The 25,122-nt window shown below is 42.3% G+C and overlaps 1 protein-coding gene and 1 long non-coding RNA gene across 2 annotated transcripts; one reads left to right on the top strand and one right to left on the bottom strand.

Moving 5' to 3' along the window:
• Positions 1-2,068: 2,068 nt before the first annotated feature.
• Positions 2,069-15,659, bottom strand: LOC117358651. Its single transcript, XR_004539051.1, has 2 exons — positions 15,455-15,659; positions 2,069-2,626 (listed from the first exon to the last, which is right to left on the bottom strand). It is a non-coding gene; the product is annotated as an uncharacterized LOC117358651 (long non-coding RNA).
• A 348-nt stretch (positions 15,660-16,007) lies between these two features.
• On the top strand, positions 16,008-20,200 carry NKX2-3 (NK2 homeobox 3). The gene is made up of 2 exons (XM_033942830.1): positions 16,008-16,407; positions 18,154-20,200. The coding sequence occupies exons 1-2, from the start codon at positions 16,032-16,034 to the stop codon at positions 18,780-18,782; spliced, it is 1,005 nt and encodes a 334-aa protein (XP_033798721.1). The 5' UTR covers positions 16,008-16,031; the 3' UTR covers positions 18,783-20,200.
• The last annotated feature ends 4,922 nt before the right edge of the window (positions 20,201-25,122 follow it).

Below are 25,122 nucleotides of genomic sequence, written 5' to 3'. Positions count from 1 at the left end.
GATGACAGAGGATGTCAAATATTTATTTTTTGTTATTGTCTTCAGTCTGAAAATTTTTTTTAAAAGATATTATTCATATTACCTTTTTTCTTTTTAGTTCAGAAGTTTTGTTTTTTTTTAATTAAATTTTGAAAAAGGCAATAACAAGAAACTTCGATGTGTACATATTATGGTGTGTAAAACTGACAGCCTTTTGCAATAGCTTATACCACAGTGATGCTTTTCTGTCAAACTGAGAAAATTTATGGTTCAATAAATTTAGACTTGGTTGTGTTGTCAGGTCTAGGGCATCTGGTATGGTCTTCTTCAAGCAATGTATTATCTGCATCCACTTATACTGCTGGTTACTAAGCAGACCCCATTTATTGGATAGCTCCTCAAACGACATCCATCTGTCCCCTCTCATCAAGTCTTGTAGTGTCCATATTCCACACTGTTGCCAGGTGGGCCAGGAAATAGGTGCTTCTTGGATTTTAATCAAAACTTTATTCCATAGAGGAATCATTCTAGAACAGACACCCATTATTCAGGCAGTGAAGAATCAATCGCGAGTAAAGTCATTTTACACGAAGAAAGGATGAAGTCAGACTTATCAAGTTTGGACAAGGATGATTCTGCTAGATATTTCAAGCGTAATTCACCATATATTGCACGGTCCAGTATAAGCCAAGCTGGTGTATCTAAATTTCTTTAACCATTGTGACCCCGAGACCATTGTCTCATGAGGAAAACATTATGATATTGTAAAAACCCAGGGAAGCATACTCCTCCATCATCTTTAATGGCCTTCAGTTTGGACAATGCAATGCGAGGTTGTTTTTTGTTCCATAAGAAGTATGTGAGCAGAGAGTCTATGTTTTTGTAAAAGGAAAGAGGCAGGTGAAAGGGAGAATATTCAATACATAATTGATCTTTGAAGCTATCATCATACGGATCGTTTTAGCCATCCCCCACTAGGACAGGTTCAGTGGTAGCCATTTGTTTGTTGCAGACTTTACAAGATCAAGCATATGTTTCATATTATACTGTATTGTCTCCTCAATTGTGGGGCTAAAAAAGACCCCCACATATTTCATCTTCGTGTCTGACCATTGGACACCATGCGATGAAACCTCAGCTTTGGCACCAGGGATATTACCTTTAATTAAACCCTTGTTAAAACAACACGCTCTTTATTCACAAAGACTTGTTCCTTCTTACATTTTAGAAAACTACTAAAATCAATATTATTTTACAAAATTTCTAGAGCACTAATGATTTTATGACAAGTTTTGTAGATCACTGGAAATGTCCAATTTTTATCTTTTTGTGAACCGCATCAATCCAGAAGGTTTTGCGGTCTAGAAATGTAAATGTAATGAAATAATTATTTGGTGAATGTTATATCTAACATCAACATATATATGAATCCTTGATTCTTTGCGTTGCAGCCTGCTGCTATAACCAGTAGGCTACTCTTCCACTCCAAGGTGCATCACATAAAAAAAAAAATTATATACCAAAGTTTCAGTTGTTTCATCTTTGACCCATAATCCTTCCAAACAAGCAGAGCTGCAGGTGGCCCTTGAGCCACAACTTCAGAGGTGTCATGCTTAATTCTCAGACTGTGGCGGAAGTTTCAATAATAGCTGTGCAAAGGCATGTTTCCAATAAAGGCCATACGCTAATGTTGCCTTAATGCACTGACTTTTGCATGTGAGCCCCTACTGCCACCTAAGAGCTCATTTAGGAAAATGCTGAAAACACAATTCTATGTAAATGCATTTCTTTGAGAAATTGATTCTATGTAAGGACTGAATCTGTTTGCCTTGTTTTAACCTTGCTTTGAATTGTATATCTTATGTATGTAACCATTTGTAAACCAGTATATAAATAGTATATAAAACAGTATATAAATTTTAAAAATAAAATAATAAAGAAATAAAAGAAATGAAAACTGCAATTGCTGGTAATATTTAGCAAAAAGTAGCCTGTGACCCTAGAGGTATATAGTACAGTATATTAAAGGAATGCATTACCATCTTATAACTTGGCTCTGTGTAATAGTGAAGAACAGATACTTAAGGCATTTAAGGAAGAATTAAAATTTTATTTTTATAGAGCAAGATTTATTTATAAGATTAGGCAGGCAATGCAGTAATAGTAGTTAAAATTTAGGGATCTTTAAACAAGGGAAATGTGCCACAAGATAAAATATTGTTAGAGAAGCAGAATGAATAATTTAAGATGGATTAAAAGTAGCTCACTATGATGAAAGCCCTTGATAGAAGAGTTGTTCAGTTGTAGATTAGCTGGGAGCACATGGCATCTTGGATGTAGAGGAGAGAGATCCCAGCATAGTGTGTTGCAGAAAGACCAGTGGTGATCCAAAGAGGAGGAGCTTAGGTGAATCCCCCCTTTTTATGGAGTCTGGTTCAATCACAACTCAGGAGTAGTGGCCAATCACAACTCAGGAACTCAGTTCAACCTTGTTTCTGTTCTGGCTGGATGATGTCATCTGGTTTGCTTTCTAGCTGGGCAGAGCCTTGATTTAATTTTAATACAGTCTTTGTCTGGGAATGCCCAGGTAGATGGTTATCCTTTCAGTCTCATCTCAATTTTGAATGCCTTGAAAGGACAATATAATCTAAATGAAAAATGAAGTAATTAGATGAAGAGTATAAAAACATACTAAATTAAATATTGAACATAGCTGAATGATAATTATATAAAGAAAATTGTAAAACATCACCTATTGTTATTGCTTGTAGAAGGTATATCATATCAATTAGAGAAAACTTTTAAGGGTCACTATATGTGAAAATGAACCAAAAAAAAATTTTTGGTTCATTTTCACATATGGTGACCCTGAATAAATTTTCTCTAATACATACAAGAAAGAGATTGAGCACCTAAGGTCACCTTCACTGTTTTCCTTGCCTTGATGCAAATTTCTGCAGAAGGATGCCTTTAAAGTCCCTTCCATTGCTGTCATCTTGGTCTGAAAGGATATTGTAGCATAGAACATGATGCTAGATGAAGACTCCCATGGCCTATCCAGTGAACTTGCCATGCCATGCAGGTTATCCCTCCCCCTTTTGTTTTAGGGTTGTAACTGCTGTTCCTTGCAGGTTACCACACACTATACCTTCCTTTTTAAAGGGTAAAGGGCTAGATTCACTAAGGGCATGGATCCAATCCGTGTCCGGGGGGCTGATTCACGAATTGCCCTCATGCAAATGAGGGCAATCGGAATCACAACCCCACCAGACTCAATCGGATCGCTGAATAGACCATCCATAGATGGTCTGTGCATGCACTGGCCCTCTGTGTTTGGCAGAGCAGGGAAATTTCTTTTTTTTTTTTTTTTTGGGGGGGGGATTCTTCCCAAGCCCATGGTTTATAACCCGCTTTAAGCCTGTGAGTTAAAACCACGGGCTTGCACTGCGGGAAAGGGTGGGAGAGCTGGCGGCAGGAGGCAAGCAGGAGAGATTTGGAGCTGGCGGGAGAGATTTGGGGCAGGTGGGAGAGATTTGCGGCCGGCAGGAGAGATTGTCAGCTGTCAGAGGAGATTGGGGCTGCAGGAGTTTGGAGCAGAAAGCAGAAAAACAGGGTAGAGAGCAGGGCGGCAGAGGTCCTCAGCAGTCACTTGTTTGTGATCGGCCAGCCCAGTTGGTGTTGCAGGGCTTTTGTTAGTGAATCGCTGCCTGCCATCATTTGCATGCACGGATCGGAGGATGGTCAGGACATAGGTTAGTGAATCAGGTCACAGGGAAATTGGGTCGAAAAGGGTTCGCAAACCGATTGGTACACGATTGATTTGCTTAGCGAATCTAGCCCAAAGTCATTTAAATCTGAAAGTTCTATCCTGCACAAATAGTCTCTTACATATTTGTGTACAGTGCTGTATATGTCTTGTAGCCAGGGGCGTAGCAACCATTGAACAAACCTAGCAAGGGCTGCCTGAAGCTGCTTTCTCCCGAAGGTCTAGCATCCCTACTTTCTTCTTTCCATCTCCTATTCCCTCCCTTCCCTTCAACCGGCCAAGCATTACTATTTCCCCCTCCCCCCTCCCCATATCTGTGGCTTCTCCCTGGTGCTGTGGTGACAGACAGCAGTGGCAGAACCAACGCTTAAAACTGACTATCTCCAGTTTGTTTGTTTATTTATATCCCACCCTTACCCAGGGCGGATTACAAACTTACATACAAAACTATAAAATTACATCAAATACATACACAATCAACAATAACTACTCCCACAAGACAAAGCAAGAAATACAAACAATAAAACGCATAGGAGACCAGCATCTTCTCCTCTTCATTAATAACATAGGCCCTCTTTTACTAAGGTGTGATAACTGATTAGCGCGTGCTAATCGATTTAGTGCACACTAAACGCTAACGTGTGCATGTTAGTCTATGGACACGTTAGCGTTTAGCATGCACTAATTCGATTAGTACGTGCTAATCAAATAACGTACCTTAGTAAAAGAGGGGGATAGTCTCATACTCTATATCGCGTCTGGCAAAAACGATGCCATTTCAAAGTTCTGTATATTCTGCTGCCATCTGATATCCTCAGGGAGATTGTTCCATTCCCTAGGCCATATACAATGGAATATACTATCCCTAGATATCGTCAGCTTCAGCGCTTTCACAGATGGAGTTTGCAGCTTTAGTTGTTCTGCAGAGCGAAGTGGGCGAGGCGGAACGCGTGGCCGAATGCTCTCAGCGCAATGTTTAGGAGCCAGGTTAATGCAAGCACATGTAAACATTTAGGGCCTCTTTTACAAAGGCGCGCTAAGCGTTTTAGCGCAGATTTAGCGCACGCTGAGTCAATACATGCGCTAACCGCTAATGCGTCCACAGGATAACATGTACTCATTAGCGTTTAGCGCATTTAGCATGTGATAATATTTAGCGCGCGCTAAAAAGCATAGCGCACCTTTGTAAAAGAGGGGGTTAGGATTAGCTTGAAGCCAATCCTATCCATCAGCCTCAACCAATACAAACTCACGTAGCATTCTGTCACGTGCTCTCATCTCCCCAACCTAAAGAGAGTTCTGATCACTGAATTTTGGGCTACCTGGAGAGCACACAACGCTGATATCGGTACCCCCCAGGAGTACCAAATTTCAGTAATCAAGAATTACAGTTATCAAATTGGTGGAGCCTTTCATCTGCTGCAATCAGCCTCTCTGCTGTAACTTCTTTTGGGCAGGACAAGGCAGAGGAAAAGCCCCACCGGCAGGAGACAGCCAGTTTTCAGCATTGCCTCTTCTGCTGCTGGTCACTCACGCAATACCAGGAAGAAGGCACAGAGATTAGGGGTTGGTATGGAAAGCAGGAGAGATGCTGGAGAAGCAGATGGGTGGGAGAGAGAGCAAGCATAAGGGAATGTGAAAAGAAGGTGTGTAATGCTGAACCTTGAGGGGGGGGGGGGGGAAAGAGAGAGACTTGGACCAAAGGGGACAGAGAAGTGAGGGACAGGTTAGAGGTGTAGTCAGGTTTTGATGTCAGGGGGAGCAGACCTTTTGTAAAACAGATGCGAGAGGCTGCAGGCCCAATTCTCATAGGTGCCACTTCATTCAAAATCTGCCTTTGAAGCAGATGCTACACTGGGAGGGGGAGGATGGAGAACAGATGGAAGAGAGAGAGAGATCTGGACCAGGACCAAAGGGGATGGAGAAGATGGGGGGCAGATGCTTGACTGGGGGGGAGGGAAGAGAGAGAGAGAGACTAGACCAGAGGAGAGATAGAGATGCTTTACCAATGGAGGGAGACAGAGAGAATTGCCATAACATCAAGGAGGATGGGGGTGCAAAAGGAAGGAAAAAGAGAGGCGAGAAGCAGGGACACAGAAGATGCTGACCATGGAGGAAGCATGGGGACAGGGGCAATATACTAGACACAAAGGGAGGGATAGGAATACAGAGGGGAGAAGCTGAACATGGGTAGATGAAAAGGTCTTACCACACTTGGAGTATGGTACATTATCACCTCCTCCTTTCTGCTGATTATGCTCATTTCAATGCAGCTAATCATCCTTCTGGCCTTGTCCATCACCTTATCACATTTTTTTGCCATCTTGAGTTCCTCAGACACTATCACACCAAGGTTCCTTTCCTGGTCCATGCATATCAGCTTATCATATACAATTCCCTTAGATTTCTGAAACCCAAATGCATCACTCTTCATTTCTTCACATTAAAGCAACTGCTTCTAATTTTTGTGAGGGTATTAAAATTTCAGGGGCACAGGACAAAAAATGGGGAGAGCCCAAAGCCCATCTGCAGGCTATGTCTCCTTCAACTGAGGCAGACTTGGACCTCTCTGTGGCATGGGGGCCCAGGGCAACTCCCTTATTGCCACTCTCTAACTCCAGCCCTGACTTTTGTAGATCACTTCTCATGCTTTAAACTCCCTATTTGAAAAATCATACTTTTTCTACTAAACTTTCAGCAATATTGCTGATAAAAATATTGAACAATATTAGCCTTAGGGCTAGGGTTACTATATGACTCCAGAAAAAGGAGGATGGATTGAGACATCCGGGTTTTACTTTCATTGCTTTAAATGGAAGTAAAACCCAGATATCTCAATCTGTCCTCCTTTTTCTAGAACCATATGGTAACCCTACCCAGGTCAGGTATTGAAGGCAGTCCACTACTCGCATTTCTTTCTTCCAGGTGAATTTTCTCACCTTCAGTTGCCTGGTAATCCACCAATTATTTGATACCGAGGCCATAAGATGAAGTATACTAAAAGGTTTAATCTCTGCTGGTGGGTAGTAGCTCTATATGTATTAGCCCTATATCTATATTTACAGGAGTAGAGAGAGTTAATGGTTTTGTCCTATACCATTGGACTTCCAGTTTAGTTGAGAAAAGGGCTGGGATATGGTGCAATTAACCTTCATTTTCAACAACCCTGGGGATTTTTTCCCTCTTTTTTTTATATGCCCCTCTAACTTGTCCAGTCCTTTCACTGCAATGACAGCCCTTGGCTAAGGGCCAAGCATCAGGCTCTTGCTGAAACCCTACAATCGTGGTCACTAAATCCAGCCACTAGGTGTCACCATTGAGCTTGATTGGGTCTCCCTTTCCCCAAGGACTGTGAATTCTGTTACCACTGAATTCCCATCCCTGACCAGCCTGACCCAGGAACTGAAGCCATGTTCTTCATATGGTAGTATAAAATACTCCTATTATAACTGAGACAGCAGACCAGTCCACGGTCTGATTTACTAATCATGTTTTCTATGTAAACACAGAATGGGAAAAAAAAGCTTTGGTGAATTGAGGGGGGGGGATTAAGACTTGTATTTATACAACCACACTCAAAGTGGTTTACATACAGGCACTTTGAGCATGTTCCCTTTCTGGCCCAGTGGGCTCACAATCTATCTAATGTACCTGGGACAGTGCAGGATTAAATGACTTGTTCAGGGTCACAGGAACCCACAACCTCAGGGTACTGAGGGTGAAGCTTGAACTACTATGCTACACTTTGCTCCTCCTCCTTTAATCACTAAAGCAAAGGGGCATCTGTATCTTTCAAAATTTCCATCCTGTAGTAGAGACAAAATTCTCTTTAGCTCTGAAAAAAAACTCTCCTCCTACCTTCTTTGTCTCTTCTCAGTTCTTTTCCCTTTTCTTGCCTTATGCATCTTTTCCTTTCCTTTCTTTTAATTGTTTATTGCTGATTTCTGCTTCCCTTGCTTTTGCCTCAGTTTTGTGTTTCAACCCCTGTTCACTGAACTTACTCCTGCTTTCAACAATGAGCATCTTTGCACTGCCTCTAACTAGAGCATAAGAATAGCCTTACTGGGTCAGACCAATCAAGCCCAGTAGCCCATCCTCATAGTGGCCAATCCAGGTCACTAGTACCTGGCCAAAACCCAAGGAGCAGCAATATTCCATGCTACCGATCCAGGGCAAGCAGTGGCTTCTCCCCTGTCTTTGTCAATAACAGACTATGAACTTTTCCTCCGCTCTTACCAGAATCTCTGTCAATGCATTCCAGAGCTTAACTATTCTCTGAATGAAAAATATTTCCTCCTACTGGTTTAAAAAGTGTCCCCTAACTTTTGATGGAGTGAAAAATGTTTCCATTCTACTCCACTCAGGATTTTGTAGGCTTTAATCATATCTCCCCTCAGCTGTCTCTTTGCCAAGCTGAACAGCCCTAACCTTTTTAGTCTTTCTTGATATGAGAGGAGTTCCATCCCCTTTATCATCTTGGTCGCTCTTCTTTGAACCTTTTCTAGCGCCACTATATTTTTCTTGAGATAAAGAGACCATAATTGAACGCAGTACTCTAGGTGAGGTTGCACCATTGAGCAATACAGAAGCAAAACATTCTTAGTCCTGTTAGCCATCTCTTTTTAAAATAATTCCTAGCATCTTGTTTGCTTTTTTAGCCATCGCTGCACATTGGGTGGAAGGTTTCATCGCATTGTCTATAATGACACCCAGATCTTTTTCTTGGGTGCAAATCCCCAAGGTGGATCCTAGCATCTGGTAACTGTGATTTGGGTTATTCTTCCAATTTCCAATGCATGCAATTTTTCACAATCTGCATGCATTTAACAACTATAAACAGTTTAGTGTCAATTGCAAATTTAATCACCTCACTCATTGTTCCAATTTCCAGACCATTTATAAATAAGTTAAATAGCACCGGTCCCAGTACAGAGCCTTGCGGCACTCCACTGTTTACTCTCCTCCATTGAGAAAAATGACCATTTAACTATACCAGTGGTCTCAGACTCAAACCCTTTGCAGGGCCACATGTTGGATTTGGGCCTCAGAAAAAAATAGTTAATGTCTTATTAAAGAAATGACAATTTTGCATGAGGTAAAATTCTTTATAGTTTATAAATCTTTCCTTTTGGCTAAGTCTTAAAAATAATATTGTAATTTATAGCTAAAGAGACATATGATCAAGAAACTGTTTTATTTTACTTTTGAGATTATGATAAACATACCGAGGGCCTCAAAATAATACCTAGCGGGCAGCAAGTTTTTCTATCCGATAACCAATTCCTAATCCACAATTGAACTTTGCCACCTATCCCATGATTCTTTAATTTTCTCAGAAACCTCTCATGAAATACTTTGTTTAAAGCTTTCTGAAAATCTAGATACACTACATCAACCTGCTCACCTTTATCCACATGTTTATTCACACCTTCCAAAGAAGTCAAGCAAATTGGTGAGGCAGGATCTCCCTCATCTGAACCTATGTTGACTCTGTCTCATTAAAATTCATGTTTGTCTACGTGTTCTACAATTTTATTTTTTATAATTGTTTCCACCATTTTGCCCGGTACTGAATTCAGTCTTACTGGTCTGTAATTTTCCAGATTTTCCCAGGAACCCTTTTTAAAAATTGGCATAACATTGGCCACCCTCCAATCTTCAGGTTCTACAGACGATTTTAGCGACAGGTTAAAGTTCACTAACAGCAGGTCAGCAATTTCATGTTTGAGTTTAGTACCCTGAGATGTATACCATTAAGTCCAGGTGATTTATCACTTTTTAACTTGTTGATTTGGCTTAGTACATCTTCCAGACCTATTATTATATTGTTGCCCAACTTATCAGCTTTCCTAATCTCTGAAAACATTTCTTCATCTGTATGCTCATTTTGTCCCGGGGGACGGTAGTATAACCCTACTTTTATATTTTTTCCCTTCACACATGGAATTTCTATCCATATGGATTCCACACTATCTATGTCAGTGGTTCCCAACCCTGTCCTGGAGGAACACCAGGCCAGTCGTGTTTTCAGGATAGTCTAATGAATATGCATGAGAGATATCTGCATATAATGGAGGTGCAATTCTGCTCCATGCATATTCATTAGGGCTATCCTGAAAACCCAACTGGCCTAGGACCAGGACACGGTTGGGAACCACTGATCTATGTCATGCAGAATGTTTATTTGATTCAATTCCCTCTTTAACATATAGCACAACCCCCCCTTTCCAATTTGATCTACACTTCTCCCTCGTCATTCGCGGGGATACGGGCAGAGCCGGACCGCGAATGCCGAAAAACCACGATTATCCGGCTCTGACCCACCCCCACCTCCCTGCCGCCTTCCCGGCCTTACCTGGTGGTCTAGAGGGCTTTCGGGGCAGGAGCGATCTTCCTACGCTCCTGCCCCGTGCAGATCGCCATCAGGAAATGGCTGTAGGGAGTTCCCGACGTAGTCTCGAGAGACTACGAGAACTCCCAGCAGCCATTTCCTCATGGCGATCTGCACGGGGCAGGAGCGTAGGAAGATCGCTCCTGCCCCGAAAGCCCTCAGACCACCAGGTAAGGCCGGGAAGGTGGCAGGGAGGAAGAAAAGATGGATTTTTGTTACATTTTTTTATTTTCCCCCTCCCCAGAAAAAATCGCGATTATATGAAACCGCGAGTGCAGGAACCGCGAATGGTGAGGGGGAAGTGTACTCTATCCTTTCAATATAATTCCTATCCAGGTAATAGTGTCTCATTGATTGTCCTCCTTCCAGCAGGTCTCTGAGATGCCTGTTATATCTACCTCATCATTGAGTGCTATATATTCTAACTCTCCTATTTTATTTTTTTAGGCTTCTAGCATTTGTATACAGACACTTCAAATTGTGTTTTTCCTTGTAACTACAAGCTGCTGAGAAGACAGGGAAAATTTGAGCCTTTTACTCTGCCTTCCTCTTAAACATTCGTGGCTTTCTTTCACCATTACTGAAACCTTTCTCCTGAAACTCCCTAAATATCCGGTTTCAATAGTATCCTTCAAGTCTAAAATGTGGTGTGTAAAATCGGTACACCGACGAAAGCGTACAGGACATTGACAGGCCGACAATCGCGTGCCAACACCTGCGCGCCGCCGGTTCCGCCTCACACCACACTATCCGCTCCTTGAACAACTGTCGGCTTACCCTGCATCTCATTTCATGCACAAATTTCCTCATATGTATTATTATGGTGCTTTTTTGTACATCAAAACCATAGCGGCGCACTACGACACACGGGAGCCCTTTCACCAAAGTGCACTAAAAACTGGGCTTAGCATGTTTTCAGGCAGGATTTTCCCACGCGCTAAGTCCATCAAAAGCCTGCAGGACATTCGCACGCCAACACCTGAACGCAGGACAAATGCGCACCGCCAGTGCCGCCGCTTTTATGCTTTACTGTTAGCATTCTGAGAGGGGCGTGGGGGGGAACCTACCCCCCCCACTACACTGAAAACTCCTGAACACTCCCAAACAGCGAGAGGATGGACGTTTTCAGTGTACTGGGGGGTTCTCCCTCCCAAAAACCCCAACGGGAGCGCTACCAGTTATAAGTGTACTGGGGGAGTCCCACCCTCAGAAGGCTAACGGTAAGGCATAAGAGCGGCAGAACCGGCGGCACGCATTCATCCTGCGGGCAGGTGTTGGTGTGCGATTGTTGGCCCGTCAATGTCCTGCACGCTTTCGTCGGTGTACCGATTTTACACACCACATTTTAGACTTTTTAAAAGATATGTTTCTGTTTAAATCCTTTTTATTCATTTTAAACAAGAAAAACAAATCACATTGCAATCCAAATCCACTCACCCCCCCCCCTCCCACCCTCCCAATAGGCAACAGCATAGTACAAAAGAGGATGGATTCTGGCTTCTGAAACCAGTCAATTCAAAATCCTACTTCATGCGGTAGGAGTCAGGGTATTACACAATGGTAACCAACATTGACTATATAAAGTCCCTTTCTGTGAGTTTAGGTTGGATATAGCTTATGCAGGTCATGCACTAATGTAGCCATTAGCGCACAACCTGTTTGAGGAGGTTAATGCGGGAGCACTTACCCCTAAATTCTGTAAAGTGCACATAAAGTCAGGCACCTACATAGGTGCCTACATCTCTCCTGCCTTCCATACATCTACATCTCTCCTGCCTGCTTCTGCTTTAAAGTTCTTTACGGTCTTGCCCCTAAATACATAACTGACCTCTTCTCCTTCTCAGCCAGCAGACACAAGAGAAGCTCCCACTTGCACCTCGTTTCTCCCCCGGTCAGAGGTTGCAAACTAAAAAAACACTATGGACACCTTCTCTCACATCAAGCAGCTTTATGGGGTAAAGAACTAGAACAACTCCTCTCGCCCACCACTTACGAGGTGTTCAGGAAACGCCTCAAAACTCACCTGTTCCTGAAGTACCTAGATAGTTGACCCATTCCTCCCTTTCCCCTCCTTAACGGTTCTCTGGTCATTTCTCCCACTTGTTCTCCCTTCCCTTAAGTCCTCTCAACTTGTACTTCACTAATCTTTTGTAAACCACATAGAACTTAACAGTACTGCGGTATATAAACTGTTATTTATTATTATTATTCCATACCAACCCCCAACCCCCAATCTCTGTGCCTTCTTCCTGGTATTGCATGAGTGACCAGCAGCAGCAGAGGCAATGCTGAAAACTGGCTGTCTCCTGCCGGTGGGGCCTTTCCTCTGCCTTGTCCTGCCCAAAGGAAGTTGCAGCAGAGAGGCCGAATGCAGCAGATGTAAGGCTCCACCAATTTGATTACTGTAATTCTTGATAAGTGTAATTTGGTACTCCTGGGGGGGTACCGATATCAGCGTTGTGTGCCTGGCCGATATTGGTGCCTAAATTGATTGAATCAGCTAAATCAGCACAGATAGGCGGCACTCAACACCTCAGTTGGCACTAAGGCCCTAATTCTGTCAGTGGCAACACCAGACACTGCTTGCACAATCGTTGCTCCGAGAACCCCAGGCACTAGAATTGTAGGCCAGACTTTTACAAGCCTACATTTCTGGTACCCAGGGTCCTTCCTGAATCGCGGCCAGTGGGACATAGTGATCCCGAAGTCTAGCACCGCCCCTAACCATGCCCATTTCTGGGTTTCAGCATCACTATTCGCCGCTAGTCACCAGGGACTTAGGTGCCGGTCTCAGAGAAAATTTCCACTGCCACAAATAGGTAGCAATGGAGATACATCAGTATGGTACCCTATAAATTTACCCACTTGTTGCCCTACTGTGTACAAAGGCATACACAGTATGGCAACAGGTCCGTGCCACTTTTAGTCTCAGCATAGGTTATGGTTCTGACAGACCTCTATGACAATTTAGCTCTGATGGATCCTAATGCTTCCTCCCCCCCCATGCTGAGACTAAAAATGGCAAAACTTTTACCCTGAGGTCTGTGCCATTTTTAGTCTCAGCATAGGGAGGGAAAAGCATTAGGATCCGTCAGAGCTAAAGTGTCATAGAGGTCTGTCAGAGCCCTAACCTATGCTGAGACTAAAAGTGGCATGGACCTCAGATTTTTAAGGACATGCAGTTAAGATCTGCGAGGTCTGCATTTTACCCCTTCCCTGTTACCAGTCCGATGCCATACTGAATTTAAAATTCTGTTCCTGGTTTAAAGCTGAAGCTGGGGGTTGTCACCAAGGTATATTCAAGCGAGAATCTCCACTTATGTATCCACTAAGGAGTAAATTCTATATAAGTCTCCTAAAACATCAGCACCAAAATGTTTGGCATTTACGAGGGCTCACTGAAAAGTTGGGGCAGTCTCCATTGAGGGCTATACACTTAGTCCAGCGATTTTCCACTTTATTCATTCTGCATATTTCCATTCTGCATATTTCCAACAGAATGTTTACTATCTCTATTTTGATTTTGGCCAAACCTGAAATAGTTGGATTATAACTATACTGCCATTAAGGAGTTTGGGGGGGGGGACAGAGTTTTGAGGGAAAAGGTTGAGTGGAATTAGAAGTTTGGGTTGTTGGGGGTAGGCAGTGGGGTTCTTGTGTGGGGGAGAGATAGGTTATTTTACTGTTACATCTATTGCATTTTGACGGCCTGTGTCTAGTGTTATGCACATTGCATGGAGAAGTTTACAGAGATGTGATTTGTAAGCAGAAAGAAATAACTAAATACATCTCAGTGCTAATGGTAGTGCAGGGAAAAGAACTCTGTTTATAATAGGCCAAAATTTGCAATCTAATGGAATCTCTTATTGGTGCACCTTTGCTTTTAACATTAAAATAAAGATACACAGATTGGGTAGGCTGAATGAGTAGCTTTACAAGAAAAAAAAGCTCATCTAGCACAATTTGAGACACACTATGAATAAAATGCAGAGCATTATTTAAAATAAATAAATAACTCTTCCATCTTGTTAACTTTCAAGATATTTCTACAAAGCTGTCCACTTGGGATAATTTAAGGGCAGGTCTATAAACTAGGCTCCTGAGTTTATACATCCTTTGTGCACATAAATGTAGAGAACACTGACACTTATGTGCATAAATTTTTCTGTGAAAGTGCCAGCAGGGCCCCTAGGCACTATTTGCTAACAGAATGCCTAACTTACATTCTGCATAAATGCAAAGGAGTGCATACATTGGCAGAGTGTGGAGAGAACATGGGTAGGATAAGTGATATGCAACTGTGCCTTTTATTATGCCATGTTGGGAAAAGCCAGTATCACATTATGGTAGTATTCTGTAAACAGAACCTAGGCACCCAGGTGCTGTTAGACTAGGCTCCCACCACACATCCCCTTTTGTAATTTTTTTTTTTCAAGGGGGGAGGAGTGATCACACAGGGTTGAACCTGAGAGCAAAATTTACTTTCCCTATCCCAATACATAGGCTGAAGACTAAATTTTTCATTTCATGCATGGGAGCACTGCACTCCAAGGCCTTACTTTGCACATGAATCCCTCTGCCACCTTGCGAAACTAACAATTTTAAAGAAATAAAGAATTCGCCTTTTACAAATGCCATTATCCAAGATATAGCGCTTGCTACGCCATACAAAAGCTTAAGGATTATCGTCTAATACAGTGGTCTCAAACTCAAACCCTTTGCAGAGCCAACTTTTGGATTTGTAGGTACTTGGAGGGCCTCGGAAAAAATAGTTAATGTCTTATTAAAGAAATGGCAATTTTGCATGAGGTAAAACTCTTTATAGATTATAAATCTTTCCTTTTGGCTAAGTCTTAATAATAATATTGTCATTTATAGCTAAAGAGACATATGATCAAGAAACTGTTTTATTTTACTTTTGTGATTATGATAAACATACCGAGGGCCTCAAAATAGTACCTGGCGGGCCGCATGTGGCCCCCGGGCCGCGTGTTTGAGACCACTGGTCTAATATGTAGGGTTTATTTGACTGAGGCTTTTCTCCCATCCTTTGTCGATGGAGAGACAGGCTTAGTGAGCTTGCACTACTGTACAGAAGGCGCAAGTCACTAGGCTGCGTTAGCACCAGTGAAAGTTCAAAAGTAACACTGGGAGGAAAAGCGCCTCTGTTGAGGAGTATTCTAGGAATGACACGAATACCACCCATCCTTCTCCGCTCCCACGCTCCCAAACGAATACTATGGGTACCAATCCGCAAAAGCAACGCATGAGTTCAAGCAATCTGCCAAACGAATCGCTTTTGCACCGCTTGTGCTTACGGTGCCTGGATCTCAGGCGATCGCGTCGCAAGAACTTGGCTCCAGCACGTCCCACCGAAAGACTTGGGAAGTTTCCTCCGCATCTCCTTCTGCCCGGGAGGGACGCCGTAATGCCAATGCCCCCCCCCCCCCTTCGGATTCTTCTTCCATGAATAGAATTCTATTCCTAGCGCGGCTGCTCCATCCGGGCAAGCAGAAGGGGGGGGTGGGCGGAGCGCAGCGCAGCCCTCGATTCCGCACGTGAAACCGCGGCTAAGCCCCGCCCCCCCCCGCCTTGACGTCAGCGCCCTCAGCCCGAGGAGGCGGGGCGCTAACAGCCGGGACCCGCAGCCCATTGCTAGTCCCAGCACTGGCTGTAACAAAACCCAGACCCCCAGCTCCAAGCAAATGGAGGCAGTTTAGACAGGAGCAGGACCTCTTCCATCGTTTATCAAAAGCCCCTTCACCATCCAGGAGAGCTACAGATTCCTAGCAGAGAAGAGCTCTGTTTACCCCCCTCCTTTTTTTTTTTTTTTTTTTTTTTTTTACCCTTCAGAAGGATTTATTGATTATTTGTTCTTGCAATTAAGTTGCTCTGATGATGTTACCAAGCCCAGTCACTTCCACACCTTTCTCTGTCAAAGACATCCTAAATCTGGAGCACCAGGGTCAGCAGCAAGTTCCTCACCATCACCATCAGCACCATGCACACTTGCATCAGGACCTGGAGGCGCCCTTCCACCCGGCCTCCTGTATGCTGGCAGCCGGGGACAGACCCAGTTTCTCGGATGGAGAAGAGAAATTGCCCTATCTGAACTCAATGGGAGCTGCCGAGAATCACGGGGAGGTGGGAATCTCTCCTGAAAGGTATGTGCACACAGCTCTTCACAGCTCCTGTGAGCATAAAGAAGACGACGACGAGGAGGAGGATGAGGAGGAGGAAGAAGAAGAAGCCGTAAGAGACCAGACACACAGTGAGTAGATAAAGGCTGAAATAAAAGAATGAAGAAAGAAACACCTACCACAGAACAAAGGAAGAAAGGCTTTTGTTAGTATGCAAATAATTGCACGTCCAAGCTGTTGCCTCAGATTTGCTGCAAGTTTTACTTACCTTTGCAGCAGGTTTTGGTTGTGTTTATGTTTATTTCTATTTTTTTTTTTTTTTAAGGAAAGAGTTATGGAGAAGCTGTTAGTACCGTATGGAATGATTATAATGCAAAAAGTACATAACTGTTATCTATATAGCTATTCATGACCTTGTTGAGTTTTTGTTACATGAACTTTTTCTGTCTTGGCCCAAAATGAGACACAGTAGGAGCAGATGAATTAAATTTAGGTGAAACATATATTAAAAAGAATATTTGCTTAAATAAATAACTATATAATTTATCTCTAATTTTCTCACGCCTGACAACAATAAATCTATAACAACCATACATTTCTCATTTAGAGTCACCGGTATCAAGAGAGTTCTTTTCACTATAAATATATATATATATTGAAAAGAATTTTAAATTTGCACCTAGTTCTGTTGTGGAAGTGAGGATTACGTTTCTCTAAAATAAGGAATTCTTTCCAAATTATGAAACATTCAAAATATGTTTTGAGCCTTTTTTGTGTGTGTGAATTAAATTCGGTAAGGGCAGGGGAAGAATTATGGTTAACTCTCAGTTTTAATAGATCTCGTGCTAAACAAAGTGGAGAAATCGGAAATGATTTAATGGAACTTGATATGGAAACATGCCCATCTTTTGCTGAGCTCCCGAGACCCTGCAGGCCTTTCCCTGCCCCCTTGATCCAGTATATAGAGCCACTGAAATAAAATGAATTTTAAAGCGTACCTTGCTTACAATTAACATGACTTCTCTAAAGAAAGAATAACAGTGTAGCAATTTATCATTTACTCTTCCCTCAGGGTCCTTTATTCACTGGTTAGAGACAGAGAGCGAGAGAGACAGAAAGCTTTTTTTAAAAAACACAAATGAGGCCCTGAAAACATATTTTTGCCAATTTAGTTATACACTCTTATTAAGTAAATCGTTATATACATGCTAAAAGTTTCCACAAGTTTGGAATGAATGTGCCTCTTTTGAATTCGGCCAAGCCGCTTTTGCTTGTTTCCTCGATCTCTGTAAAAAATGCAAGGAAACACTCCTTAAAAGTCAAAAGAAGAGAAAGATTATTTCACTTTATAAGACTTTCTTGGCAGCTACGTTTTTCCGAACGAGCGACTCTAACTTTTTTTTTTACACTAAAAACGCAAAATTATGCCTTATATAAAAATGCTATATGAAATCATCTTTAAAACAGTACGAATGGCTTGCTAATAATAAATAGCTTTTTGTGTTTGCAAATCCAAAAAACATGAAAGGTGTGGTGCAGAGTTATCCAGATTATGAATCGGTTTTTGAACAAAATAGAAATTGGGTTGCAGCAACGTGCTTGCAGGTACTAACAGCGAGAGAGAAAGCTTTTCAAACCAACTTAGCAGTGGTTTGCAGAGGTGCAGCACTGGACTTTTCTTTGCCAGAGTGCTTCATATCCTCGGTGCACTCTTTACCAAATATTAACCTATCTGCAAATAGGCATTTATTGTGTACATTTATAACCTGAGAGAAAGAGAGGTGTTTTTGGTTTTCTCTTTAACCTTATTATGCTAAGAGATCTATTGCAACAAAACATGTTTCTGCTTCTTTTTTGTCTCTTTTTGGCTTTTCCAGAGAATTGCTTCTTGAAGAAATCTCCTGAGACGGACGACAGCAAGCGAGAGGATTCGGACAGGCCAAAACAGAGAAGCCGAAGGAAGCCCCGGGTGCTCTTTTCCCAGGCGCAGGTCTTTGAACTGGAGAGGAGGTTCAAGCAGCAGCGGTACCTCTCTGCCCCCGAGAGGGAGCACCTGGCCAGCAGCCTGAAGCTCACGTCCACCCAGGTGAAGATCTGGTTCCAGAACAGGCGCTACAAATGCAAGAGGCAGCGTCAAGACAAGTCTCTGGAAATGGGGGGGCATCGTCACCCGCCCCCTCCTCGGAGGGTGGCAGTGCCGGTGCTGGTGAGGGACGGGAAACCTTGCATCGGCGGCTCCCAGGGCTACAACGCGCCTTACAGCGTGGGAGCCGGCGCTTACACGTACAACAGCTACCCGGCCTACAGCTACAACAATACTCCTCCCTACAACAGCAGCTACAGCTGCAATTATTCCAGCGTGCCCAGCATGCCCGGTGGGGCGGCCAGTCCTTTCATGAACGTCAGCAGCCTGGCTCAGCTCAGCAACACGGCCCAGCCTCAGAGCCACCAAGGAACTACAGTGCCTTCTTGCCAGGGGACTTTACAGGGAATCCGGGCCTGGTAGGATATGGGGAGCCCAGGTGACCGTGAAAATTACAGCCCGCAGGATATGTTTGTGTTTTATGGCATACACTCCTGGACATTAGAGGGGAACAATGGGATAGACAAAGATGGGAAGTGCCAGCTCTCTCCATCCCCACCCCTCCACCTCCCCCTTCAAAAATAATTTCATAGCACTAAAAAGAATGAGTAATGGAATAGACAGGTGAGCTGCTTTTAGTGGGAGCAGTGGAAAGGAGACGGAAGCACCCTTAACTACTTTAACTACTGAATAAAAACACTCAGAAAAACTGTCCAACAGAAGGAATGCATTTTTTTTCCATAGGGAATATGCCAATTAATGATTTATATACAGCTTATACATAAAGTATGTATGAATTCCTGATGGAAAGAGTTTTCATCTTTTTGCAAGTCCTGACTTGGAACGTTGTAAGGCCAGGTTGTCGACATCATTAATCACTTTGCCTTGAATAAAATACAAATTGGGCTTCAGACAAGGAAAGGGCCTCCCGCAGAACTGACTGAGGTGTACCAAAGGATTTTTTTTTATTTAGCTAGGAGTAAGTCCCCCACAGGTCGGCAAACTCTGGCAGGCATAATTTCACGCAATTAAAGGAGATTCTGTTTGTGGTAGGTGTATCAGTAAACAAGCATAAAGAAACTAGAGTGAAAAAGTTATGTTGCAAAAAGAAAATAAAAAAAGGGGGAGGGAGGGGGTCGTTTTTAACTAGAATAATGCATTTGGTTAAAGCAAATCATGTTTTGCCAAAATGCAAGTTCAATAATGGTTCTCTTTTTTTCAGTACAGTATTCAAATACAGGTTTAATCACTGACAACTTGAAAGAGCTCTTGTAATGTTCCCTGGCCCAAGACTTACTCCAGTTCCCAGGGCACTGCAGGGGACCCCGGGCTGAGGGGAGAAACAGTTATTTGGACTGGATCCGTCTGAACTCTTCCAGTTTGGATGCTGCAGGCTGTTTGATGTAAACTGTCTCTTTCCTCTGCAAGCTTCCCATTTAATGGAATTTCTCACCCACACACACTCCTCTCTCCCTTTCCTCCTTCACCATTCCCCAACCCCCCCCCCCCCCTCCCGACGCACCCGACTCCTAGGACTGACTTGCAGTTCCTTCCTGTTGAGGTGACCCTTTTTCCCTGGAACTGCCACGGATCCAGGGAGGTACTTTCTGTTTTTGACTTGAAGACAGGCCTCTTCAACTTTCAGCACCTGTATTATTAGGGTGTGTGATTAGAGAAAGAAAAAAAAAAACCCACCCCAAAACAAAACCTAGAACAAAGCATCAGTGCTTATAAAAATAAGCCCAACTATTTTATTACTCAAATTGTATATAGCACATGCGAATGTATTGCCTGCATTATAGGAAAGAGGTTTTTATTTCATAATCTGTATAAAAATGTACACCGTGTAAAATACCAGTTGATACACTACAGGTATTAAATAAAACACTGAGGTGCAATATTTTCATACCTTTACTGAGCTGTGAATGTTTTTGCCTTCATAACAAATTACCTACGCTTGTGAAAATTAAAAACTGTATAGATATGAAAATGTGCAACAATAATAATGAAAAGAAATTGGTATTTTTCTAAGTGGTCATGTGATTAATATGTTATTAGGCAATATAAAATAGTTGGACACACAGCTTAGGACCCTAATAGTAGAGGCACATTTCCATTTTCCTTTGATCATGCAATGGATTTATGTATTTAAATCCAGAAAGACAGGGCACCACCAAAGAAATAGTTGCATCTGGATTTGCAACGAGGTTTATTTCATTGCTACTAAGTTTGAAATGCAGAGCCTGGAAAGGTTAAAGGTCCCCAAAACTATAGGCGTAAGTACAGTCAAAATCATCCCAAACACTTCAGATGATTCGAGAGTGTAGTCTTCAAGACTTTGCTATGTTTGTTTGTTTTTTTAATAAAGTTAGTTCAGACCGGCCAGGAGTATTAGGAATATTTTGCATTTGATTTTTTTTTTTTAAATGAAGTTACTTGCTGTAAAAATAGAGCTCGATTTTGGTGAGTCTGCAGCAAGGGGGGAAACGCTTCAGATTCCAAGAGAAGGCGAGCAGGGTTTCTGGACTGTTGTTTTCTTGCAGAAGTTTTTGCATTCAATGTTCTCTTCTTTTAAGGCCAGGACTTGCTCTCTGGTTTTATGCGAAACTCGGCAGCCTTTGCTTTGTGATTCTCTTGTCATTTAGTAAAATGTCTTACAGGGGGCTATTTGGAAAGGGCAACCCTGCCACACTCGAACCGATTGTTAGTGTGCCAAGGCCTGTGAATGGGGAAGGCATTACAACATAGAAAAAGTCTCAGAGAGGTGCCATTGTAGGAGCCCGGGCTACAGTGAAAGAAACGGTCTGAGCTGGCTAGGAAGGTAGGAAGAATAGCTTTTTATTGGATTCAGGAACAAAAGGTGTGTGGTAGGAAGGCGAGGTCCTTAGCAGCAACAAAAAACCCCAAGGCGTCTAGATTGACGTTCCTATATATCCCCCATTGATTCCGAAACCAGGGTTATTATTAAGCAGTCTGGTTAACAGAGGGATGGATAAATGTGTTTAGTTTTGTTCCGCTTTCTGTGAGTGGAGAAAAGAAAGCTGCGAGAGGGGGGAGGGGGGGACGGAGGGCTGGAGGTGGCTGGTGATTAGGGAAGAGTTCTCTAACTGGGACTGTCCAGGGCAGGCGAGCGGGGACATTCAGCGGGAGGTTGGCAGGCTGAATGCAGGGTCATTATTGTTACATGTCTAGCAATTTCACTATTACAGAAGGGGGAAGGGGCGGTAAAGAGGCAGAACCGAGGGAAAGGAACGAGAGAGAGGGTGAATCTCTTCAGCTTGCTAAATATGTCAAGGCCTTTGATAAGCCACTTTTATTACTCGGAAGAGAGTATAAAGTGTATATATATGTGGTCCAAAAATCATACGTCTTTCGACAACATATTATAGATAGATAGGTAGGTAAAGGTAGCACTGTAATTTCTGTTAATTTTATCCTTAGCAGGATAATATATTGATTTAAACATAGGCAGTTTAAAAAAAAAAGTAAAAACATGTCAATTAAGAAAAAATATAAACACAACAGGTTCAAACATTTCACATATTTATCTCCACAGATTATTAGATAAAAAACAACTACCAATTTTAAATATGCAAATAAGAAGAAATCTTAAAATAGATTTTGTTTGATGTGGAAACTTTATAGGAAAAGTAGGAAATATGTAGATAGAAGAGTTTTTCCAAGGAATAGCAAAATCAGAAGAAGCTGTTTTGCTTGTTATTAATGTCATTTTTGCCATCCAGTTAGAAGGCTCACAAAATAAACCATCAGAGCCGGCAGTTTGGTTGTCATTTAGGAATAGTTTTGGAGAACTGCAGGGGGTGCTGAAAAGTTCTTATCCCAACCGAGAAGAAAACGATGAGAATAAGGTTCAATCAATGATCTGAAACAATGTAAACCCCCTCCCCCTACCTCCCCACACACACACACCCAGAATTTTGCTTCTGCAAATTTGCACTTAAGGAAATAAGTGTCAAAAAGAAACACTCAGAATTTAGGAAATTGTTTGGTTTGGATGAGAACTTTTCAGCACCCCCCCCCCCCCTTGTAGTAAAGTTCTGCAAGACTTCATGGCGAATGGTAACAAAACTGGGGGCGAGAAAAGAGAGGGAGACAGAATAAAAGCTGTTTTTACAAGTCTGACAGCTTCAGCTGTGAGTTATTCTGAGACCTGCAAGAGAAAGAAATAGCAGCAGAAAGAAAAGGGAGCCGGAGGGAGGGAGAGGGGGAGGCAGGCCACAGGAGGAAAGGCCCACCGCGCCACACGGTATAGCTACTTCCAGTGATATTCTAAAGAGCTGAAAAGCATTGCAATATATGAGGCCCGCTCAACTATATTTTAAATAAATACTGAAATACAATAGAGTTCAAATAGCCCCTGTTCTCTATCCGGTTCCGTCCTTCCTTTTAGGGGCAAGTGATTCATAAAATAGCTTCATGACAGAGAATAGAAGGTTGACAGATCCTGATAACCTGAGTGAAGACTCTTCCCCTTGCACACATAGGAGCATTGGCCGCATCTAGAGCTCGCATCTCTGCAGGGTAAGGAGCTCCCGCTCCTGGAGAAACAGGGAGCAAGAAGAAAAGGAACCTGATCTTCAAAACTAAGGTGAGGTTACAGGAGATAAAATAGCAAGCATTAGAACTGTTAGCAAATTCCATGTTTCGTAGGGAAGAAAAAGCCTGGAAACAGCTCTGCATATTTCATTTAAATTCGGTTTATTTGTTTTTTTTAATTTATATTCCGCATATCCTACAGTTCTGTGCAGATTACAAATTATTCAGGTACTCAAGCATTTTTTTCCCTAACTGTCCTGGTGGGCTCCCACTCTATCTAACGTACCTGGGGCAATGAGGATTAAGTGACTTGCCCAGGGTCACAAAGAGCAGTGCGGGATTTGAACCCACAACCTCAGGGTGTGGAGGCTGTAGCACACTGCACCACACACTTAACAATTGACGCATTTGACACCCCCCCCCCCCCACACACACACACAGACACCAAATAACATGGGTTATTAAAGATACCTTTTTTTTAATAAAATTCAAATCAACTCTTATGAGACCAAGACAGAAAGAATAAAGAGGTCATGTGTTCTGGGTAAGGCTTTTATCCATAGCGTTAGGTAAGTTCCCATTTTGCAAAAGGTAATTCGAATAAGAATGTTCACCTTAGGGTTACATTAATAGAAAGATTTCAGAGGGCTTTTACAAATGTTCTTTTTATAGGTCTATGGTAAAAAGAATTGGGGAAGTAAGAACCAAGACGGGCCTATCTTGTACTTTTTGTTTTCTTTTACTTTATTTTTGGAGAAGGAGGAGTTCTAACTGATTGGGTTTAGGTCTGGTTGCCTTTAAAAAAAAAAAACACAAAAAACTAGCAATGTATCCTATTCTATGTTAATAGGAGACACCTATTTATGTATTTATTTGCTGTATTTATAGATGCCTCTCCCAGCTTTGTGGGATGGATAGATAAACAGATGTCTTTTCTATCACCATAACTGAGATACGTGCCTTGTTGCAGAAGATGATGGTCATTTAGTTATTTTATTTATTCATTCAATTTTCTCTACCATTCTCCCAGGAGAGCTCAGAACGGTTTACATGAGTTTATTCAGGTACGCAAGCATTTATCCCTGTCTGTCCCGGCGGGCTCACAATCTATCTAATGCACCTGGGGCAATGGGAGGATTAAGTGACTTGCCCAAGGTCACAAGGGGCAGCGTGGGTTTGAACCCACAACCCCAGGGTGCTGAGGCTGTAGCTTTAACCACGGCGCATAAGTTCATGATACAACTTTAAAGCTGTAAATATCTGTAAGAAGTGCAGTTAATCAGTTCTGTCGACAGCACTGAGTTCTGTTTTGTAATAATGCCTTCCACCAACAGACAATAAGTTTTCTATACTGGACGTTTGAGATGCAGGCCAGAAATATAGCACCAGTCCCGATTGTTGTTTTGTTTCATAGAGAAGTAAAAGAGAGGCAGGCAGTTAGGTAAAATCGATATGTATACCAAAAATAGTGTTCTGTAATGGGTCCAATAGTAAATAAAAATAAATGCAATTTTCTAGAATGCAACGAGACTTGGGAGTATAAAGAAACACATTTATACTTACCAAGAATGGTAAACAGCCAAAAAAGGACGAACAGTGGGTACAGTTTCGGATTCTGCAGGACAGACATTAACAAATGTATATGAAGACATTCAAACTGGGGGTGGGCGGGGGCCTGTGCCCTCCCAAAAACATTAATTACGATGAGTGTTCTTGATTTATAGTTTTATAAATAATAATAATAATTAAAAAAAACTATAAGCGTTTTGTTTTACAGTTTTAGAAATAATAAAAACTAGGTTCTGTATAAAACACACTTCAATTCTTGCTTAAACTCTGAAAGGACCATTAATGATCCAAACAGCAAAACTGAGAAAGACCTCTCGGGACAAGAAACTCTCGTGTACTAGGCCGGGGCGCCCAAATTGGTGAACTGTAGAAGGCCTCAGTTTCTCTTTCTCTGCAGAGCAAAAGGTTACAGATCGAGCTGGAAGTTAGGGAAAGGCTCCCAGACATGATAAATTGACCTGAATTAGTCAGTTCCTTAAATGGACCGGTAACCAGAGGTAGATCTACTGAAACACCAGGACAAGTGATTTACTGAGATGATAAAAACGCCCGAGGTGTAGCTTTGGTGTATCCAAAGCAGCCCCTTTTTTTTATCCTGTATCGTGTAACAGTGTCATCACTGGAATCAGGTGGAACC

Source organism: Geotrypetes seraphini, chromosome 4 (genome assembly GCF_902459505.1).
Source record: "Geotrypetes seraphini chromosome 4, aGeoSer1.1, whole genome shotgun sequence".
Lineage (NCBI taxonomy): Eukaryota > Metazoa > Chordata > Amphibia > Gymnophiona > Dermophiidae > Geotrypetes > Geotrypetes seraphini.
Note: the sequence above shows the minus strand (reverse complement) of the source record. Positions and strands in the feature narration are given on the sequence as shown.

Bases quoted from the DNA above. Each gene is read 5' to 3' on its own strand.
- NKX2-3 (XM_033942830.1), top strand. From the start codon at position 16,032: ATGATGTTACCAAGCCCAGTCACTTCCACACCTTTCTCTGTCAAAGAC. The intron at 16,408-18,153 runs GTGAGTAGATAA...TGGCTTTTCCAG, and splicing joins CGTAAGAGACCAGACACACA to AGAATTGCTTCTTGAAGAAA.